Source organism: Euprymna scolopes, chromosome 33, assembly GCF_053919585.1.
Source record: "Euprymna scolopes isolate OS-2025 chromosome 33, ASM5391958v1, whole genome shotgun sequence".
NCBI classification, from domain to species: domain Eukaryota; kingdom Metazoa; phylum Mollusca; class Cephalopoda; order Sepiida; family Sepiolidae; genus Euprymna; species Euprymna scolopes.
Window position 1 is genome coordinate 82,325,043 of NC_136514.1, and position 7,500 is coordinate 82,332,542.

General features: G+C 33.7%; 1 protein-coding gene across 15 annotated transcripts in view; it reads right to left on the reverse strand.

The window, feature by feature from the left end:
• LOC145258331 (transcription factor 7-like 2) overlaps nt 1-7,500 on the reverse strand; it is a 764,652-nt gene that overhangs the window by 202,897 nt on the left and 554,255 nt on the right. For all 15 annotated transcript variants that reach the window (XM_080116483.1, XM_080116497.1, XM_080116489.1 and 12 more), the window contains one exon: nt 1,539-1,659. In XM_080116483.1, the coding sequence (XP_079972609.1) occupies nt 1,539-1,659 (121 nt within the window). The remainder of the gene's footprint in view (nt 1-1,538; nt 1,660-7,500) is intronic.

A 7,500-nucleotide genomic window follows, 5' to 3' on the forward strand; every position in this document is an offset into this window, starting at 1 on the left:
ATGATAAAAATAAAATTTCAAGAATTTAAGTTCATTTTTTTTTTAATAAAAACTACAATAAAAAGTATAAAGGAAAGTAATAATTTCAAAATTGAATTTTTTTTCACCACATCCAAAAAAAAAAAAAAAAAAAAAAGAATTAAAGCCAAAACTTGAGAATTTACTTTCATTTTCTTTTAATAATTTTAATAAAGAAAATAATTTCAAAATTAAATTTTTCAACCCACCACCAACCACACACAAACACACACACAAAAAAAAAGAATCAAAGAGAAAAAAATTTTTTTTACAGAAATTTAAAAAAAAAGAAAAAAAAAAGGAAATTATTTTTAAGTTAAGAAAAAATCAAATGAGAAAAAGTTATTTTTTTTTATTTGAATTAAAAAATCGAAAAAGAAGACGAAAAAGATCAACATTTCACTCATTTTTCGGACTTTTTCAAGAGTGAATAGGTTAAGATGGATATAAGCTTTTCAGTTTATAGAAACGGTTGAACGTTTTGGTCTTCCTTTTCCATTTTTAATTTAATTTGCATCAGATTTCTATCCTTCAATTATCACATATACGAGGTGCTTTCAATAAGTTCACAGACTTTTTTTCGTATGGGCACTTTCAATGATAGTGCACACATGAAACTCTAGTCCCTTTCAAAGTAATCTCCTCCGGCTGCAATGCACTTGTTGCGCCGTTTCAACAACTTCTTATTACTTATTGTCATCGAAATTGGTGAAATTTACCATTTTTTAATCAAACCGATAAATTGCTTGCTTGGGGACCCATTGCGATGCACCGGGAGGAAGCATCACATGCTTCCCCGAAGTGACTTAGTCATTGTAGTCTACACTGCACTATTGAGAATATTCTGTTGATTTTATAAAATAATTTTTTATATATAATGGCACGAATTAAAGTTTAAAATGCTAAAGTCAAGTATCATGGTTCAATTGTGTTCTAAATAGAAACATTCATTTCGAAAGTGCCCCCCCCCCGTCTTATTAAAGAACCCATTGTTGATTTTATATGCCAGATCCTCCGCTTGTGTGGTAATGAAACCCTTCTCAAATGTACTTGTAATGTTAGGCTGTATAAGGGTGTTAATTTTGGTCCAAATTGGATTGCTCCTTCTTTAATCAGATTTTTTTGATTATTGATTTTCAATATTTATTAAAAAAAAAAAAAAAAAAAAAAAAAAGAAACCTATCTAAGAATACTCCCAGATACATAAAGTACATTTGTGTGTAATTTAATAAAAGTAGACCAAGTCGTTTCGGAGTCTATAGAAATGAACTTGCATACAAAGTCAAAGTGCCTGCTTTCCAGCTGGCTACAATATTGTCGTAAACAAGTTCTTATTGAACCGGGCTCGAAAAATAATCTGATTAATCCAAATTTCTGCAACAAACGATTTCTATGTGACTGCTCCAATGACTACCATGCACACATTAATACTTATCCTTGAGTGGTCTTCAGGCCTTGATATGTGATCTTTGTAAAAGAGAGAGAGAGAGAGAGAGAGAGGAAGAAGAGGATGTACTAACCTGTTTTTGGATCTATATGTACAGGTGGGATCCCCATGTGTGCCGGGGGAGGTTGGCTGTAATCATTATTATACATCATGAGACTGGCCAAAGGGGGCTGGACCATAGACATTTTGCCTCCCTGCAGAAAAAAAGAAAAGAAGAAAAGTTAGAAAAATTAAAAGTTTCACAGTCAAAGAGACAATCCTAGATGTTCCCACCCACAGTAGACAGGGTGTATTAAAAAGATAAAAAGGAGAAACAATTAAACACAGGAAGAGATCACAATGAAAGATTTACAGGTTTCGTTCAGATCAACAGATGTCTTCAGAAAAACTTTAAATCTTCACTTTTTTCTTAAGATGTCCGAAACACACACACACACACACACACACTGTGGATCTAAATGAAACCGGTAACTCTCATTTTGATAATTTTTTTTCTGTGGTTAATTGTTTTTTCCTTTGTCTTTTTTTCACCCCCCCCCCCACACACACACGCACGCACGCGCACACACACAACGTAAATATTTCACCATAAAAACAAATGTCCATAAAATATCTAGGGGTATTTTTAAAGATATAAAAATTAAAAAAAAAAAAAAGCGGTTCGTGAACAAGAAAAACCCTTTGATCTTTGCCGACCGACTTTAAAAACGAGTGAAAAGCTGAAACTTTTATTGCATTTATTGTTTGCTGCAGATTGCAAGATTGGATGAAGGAACAAAAAAAAAAAAATTTTTTTAAATGAGGGACAAAGAGAAAAATAAATAAAATAGCACCTCTAATGTCAGGTACGAAGTCTGATCTTCAATTTTCATTTTGTTGGGGCGGGTTTTTGTAATTGGAAGAAATATTGACACCAGCAGTCGAGACAGACATCAGCTCTCTCTATATAAAGTTAGGCATGTTTATGTGTAAAACAGCATATAAAAATTAGTCCAGCGCTTTGTTTATATAGTATATATATATATATATATATATATATATATATATATATATATATATATATATATATATATATATATATATAACAAAAAAATTAATTTCAGTTTACATTAAGAGATATATAACACAAGTACAAATACTACTTAAACTTATATACCGCACAATCACGTTGACACACCAGTTCTCGCCAGATCACTGAAGTTAAGCAACATTAAGCATGACTAGTACCAGATGGGTGACCATTTGGGAAGTCTAGGCGCTGTATGTGCCAGCCCAGTCATAGAAATTTTCAGGTTGGTATCTGAAGGCGCATTAATTCTGGGAAAGATGCACCCCCAGTCTTAATTAAGACATGCATCTAGGAGAAGGAAACTCTGATGTAAAACCCTGCTCCGTGGCAGTTGTCTGCACCGGTAAAGATTAGTAATACCAAAAAGTGTGAATGGTTCAACACAAAGCCTTCACCACTATAAATAAATCATCTGTGTGGATTTCAACGAACTTAGTTGTTGTGGCGGAAACTCATACGTCTAATTTGATGGGAGAGTCCATTATATATATATATATATATATATATATATATATATATATTTGTAGATCCCCGTGATACGGCATTAAAAATTAGTAACAAAATACAGTACAGTATATAATACGCAAGTATATAATCAAATAACATTATCAATAATAACGTAAGGCAGGGCAAATGCGGTAACCATGGGCCGGAAGAAACATCATATCCTCCATCGTAACCTGAAAAAAACTGTATCCTAGGGCCACCGTATCCCAAGGTTCTATTATATATCTATAATATAAAGCTGAACGTATGTGTGTGTGTGTCTGGTCACGAATAGGCTCCTATATGGTTGACTATTATAGAAAACTGATCACATATAATGATAGAAGATGTATCGAGACACAGGAATGGGTATGTTTGATCTGGCATAATGATGATTCATTAAAATTGTGGGGTCTGTGTACGCGCCGGGTCCACAAAGTATGGAAATAAAAAAAATTAAAAAAAAAAATTTAAAAAAAAACGTTTACAAGTGTTTTTGATATAAATGTACATAATAAGGGATAGTACAATAAAATTGTGGGGTCTGCGTTCGCGCCTGACCTCCATAGAATGGAAATATGTCACCAAGTTTTGACAAGGTTTTTTTTAATATAGATCCACAGAATATTGTGATAAGTGTTTCAGTGTGAACAGGTATGGTATAATAAATTATGGGGCTTATCTATTTTATTTTTACTTTCATCATATTTTGCCTTGGTTTTGATACCCCTAAATTCGAAGCTATCTCTTTACAACCCTTCCTTTTCATAACCTATCATACTTTCATAAATCAGAGTCCATTTTCTGTAGGCTGTTTTTGAACCCAGTCAACGACGGGTACTTTTGCTAGTATATATATATATATATATATATATATATATATATATATATATATATATATATATATATATACACATACATGATGATTGCAGTCTCAAATTCATGTTCTACATTAAGTATCCTCTCATGTGTCCTCAGTTGAGTTTGAAGGCCTGCAGCTGACTTACAGGGACGATGTACCTTATGTAAGTTTGCAGACTTTTTCGTATGGGCACTTTTATTGAAAGTATAAACACGAAACTATAGCCCCTTTCGAAGTAATCTCCTCCGGCTGCAATGCACTTTTTGTACCATCCCAACAACTTCTGGAAGGCCCCATGGAAGCCCTCTTGTGTGAGCGTCTCAATGACTAGTCAGCCTTTGTAATCTCCTCAGTCGTCTTATAACGACAGTCTCTAAGGTTTTCCTTGAGCTTAGGGAATAACCAAAAGTCTCGGGGAGCAAGGTCTGGACTATAGGGAAGGTGAGGAATTGTCTCATATATATATATATATATATATATTATTATTATTATTGTTATTATCATTATCATTATTATTATTGTTATTATCATTATCATTATTATTGTTATTATTATTATCATTATTATTATTATTGTTATTATTATTGTTGTTATTATTATTGTTATTATTGTTATTATTATTATTATTATTGTTATTATTATTATTATTATTGTTGTTTTTATTATTATTCTTATTATTATTGTTATTGTTGTTGTTGTTGTTGTTATTATTATTATTATTATTGTTATTGTTGTTATTATTATTATTATTGTTATTGATTTTTTAACGATAATACGGTTAATAAGCGTCTTCAACCTTGAAGATCTTTTTCTTAGAAAATCGCCCATATTTTGTTTGGACTTAAACCAAATATTTATTTATTTATGATTTTATTTTACTTATAAAATATTAATCTACGGACATCATGTCTCGAGGTCCTAAATAAAATAATATATCTTCAAACATGCGTCGGTCCTGGATATGACCTTAAACTATATCCATTGGTGAGGCCCCAGCTTGCGGGCTTTGGGGAGTGTGGAGCCACCCTTTAATTGCCATTGCTCCCAAGTCCACTCTGACCCAGAGTGGTAGTACCTGTTAGGGTCCCAACTATGGGTTAAATAGAAACCGACTTGAAAACAAATATATTTTATTAAAAAATTTTTCTTAAATCTTTGGATTTGGCATTAAATAACCTGAAAAGGGTTGATATGCCGTAAAACAAAAACAACCAACCAACCAATCAAACATGCGCAAGCGTGCGTTAAGGTCCTGGGTATGACTTTAAAACACATGCAGTGGTTAGTCCCCATTTGGGAGCAGTGGGGAACGTGGAGTTTCTCTTTAGTTACCATTTCTCCCAGGTCCACTTTGGCCCAGAGTGGTAATATTCCTTAGGGCATCAGGTGTTACCAGATCGGGCTGTCTTAAGATATTGGCTTTCTGACCAAAAATGCACAAAACAATACAAGGTGACTGGAGACCGGCTGTGAGAATTTAATATTCCCTTGACACTTTCTCTTCTGGAGGAAGCTGGTTCAACCCGTCTAGGGCAAATGCTTTACAATAATACCACCAACAACAACAACACACACGAAAAGGACTGGAAGGTACAAATAGCTCATCTTTTTAATTATATCTTCCATGCAATTCTTTTGTCAACCATTAATCTTGCATGAAGAAGGGGTCACTTAATAATTGCAAACACTAAGTCTAGCCAGACCTGTCCTACGAACGGAGTTGGGATATGGGGGTGGGGGTGATAAAGACCCACCTCACCTCCCAATCCCACGCTGGAGAAACCCACCTGATCCCCTGCGTTTTCATTAGCAAAACAACGCTTGAACAAAGAGCAGGTAATTACAAACAAGAGAAGACCAACTGCTCTTCCCTTGATCTGATTACGAATGGGACGAAAGGACTGACGACGGGGTAGGCGAGCTGGTCATTTAGTTAGGAGTAGTGATGGGCCGATTCCAAAAGTTTTCCCTGGTTCCGATACAATTACCGACTCTGTTCTAAACTTCTGATTCTTTTTTTTTTTAACAATTATAAATATCTTAATTATAAAAGTCTGTGGACCGTCTGGGTGTCTTTGCTTGCTTAAATCTTGTGTGTGTGTGTGTGTGTGTGTGTGTGTGTGTGTGTGTGTGTGTACATATATATTTTTTTTTAAAACTATAATTTTACACTGACACGTGTTTCGTCATCTACGACTCATCAGACTAGCTGAATCTGATGAATCCTAGATGACGGAACACGTGTCAGTGGATAATTATAGTTTAAAAATAATACATATGCCGCTCCCCATTTGGGGGCACCAAAATTGGTCAAAGTGAAAATTATTCCCAACTCGCATTTAGGTAAAAATGTACTTCCGTATAATTCATTTCAAAACAAGTATCGCAAAAACAAATAACATAAGTTTCGTGGTTAAATTTTAAATTCTGAAAAAACAACATATAGAGACATATATTCGATTTAAGAATTTATTGTTTGACAAAAGGAATATATAGAAGGGGTTATGTTAATTTCCCTTAATCCATGGATTTTCAACAATGGCACATATCATCAGAGGAAATGAAATGCAGTTAGCAAAATGTTCAGCTGTTCAACTTCTCTTTTCGTATAATTTTCTCCATATAATTATCCACAACCACTCAAAAAACTATTTTCAATAATTGTGCTGAAAAGCAAAATAGCGTCCATTCGCAGCTGAACATTTTGCTAACTGCATTTCATTTCCTCTGATGATATGAGCCATTGTTGAAAATCCATGGATTAAGGAAATTAAAATAACCTCTTCTATATATAAATGTTGTTTTTTCAGAATTTAAAATGTAACCACGAAACTTATATATTGCTCTATTCTTAAATATTGAGCTTTTCCTTTTTGGCTAGGATCACCTTGAAAATATTACTTCAAGTAATATCTATCAGGATTTTCATCTGAATTCTATCAGTGTCTTATCTCGCTTATATATATATATATATATATATATATATATATATATATATATATATATATATATATATCAGGTTTTCAAGCAAATAGATACTAATAAAAAGGTAGATCTGGCCTTCGGGCTAAGATCATAATGTAGTATCTGTTCTAATGTTACACTTGAATTAATTTGTCCTTTTGTCAATGAATGGGAAACCCTTTCTATACTTGGGCAATTTTTATTTTTGCAACTGCCAGAGTGTCCCTTTTTGGGGATCTGGTCACCCCCACCACCACATTAAAAAACGACCTTGTGTCACATTTTGCTTTCGTGGGGGAGCAAATAAATACAAAATTCAGAGAGGAGAAGAAAATAAAGCCGGAAGGGTGAAAAAAAAAAGAAAATCCGCTGATATGAATGTTAGGGTCATCTTCAGTATCACTTATTAAGACACTGGATACCTCAACCATACCTGAAGGGTCCCGTGCAGAAAGTTTATAGTGGAAGCAAGGGTTGCACAATAATCAACTGCATGCCTCTGGAGTCAGCATTGCTGGAGTCTAGTGGCAAGGAGAATGGTGGGTTATATAAAGCAGAGGAAAACGTTTAATTTTAACTTTTCTTCTCCTAGAGTAGTTGCCTAATAAAGGCTTGAGGGTGTAGTCTATGCTACTATTTAATCCATAGAGAAGA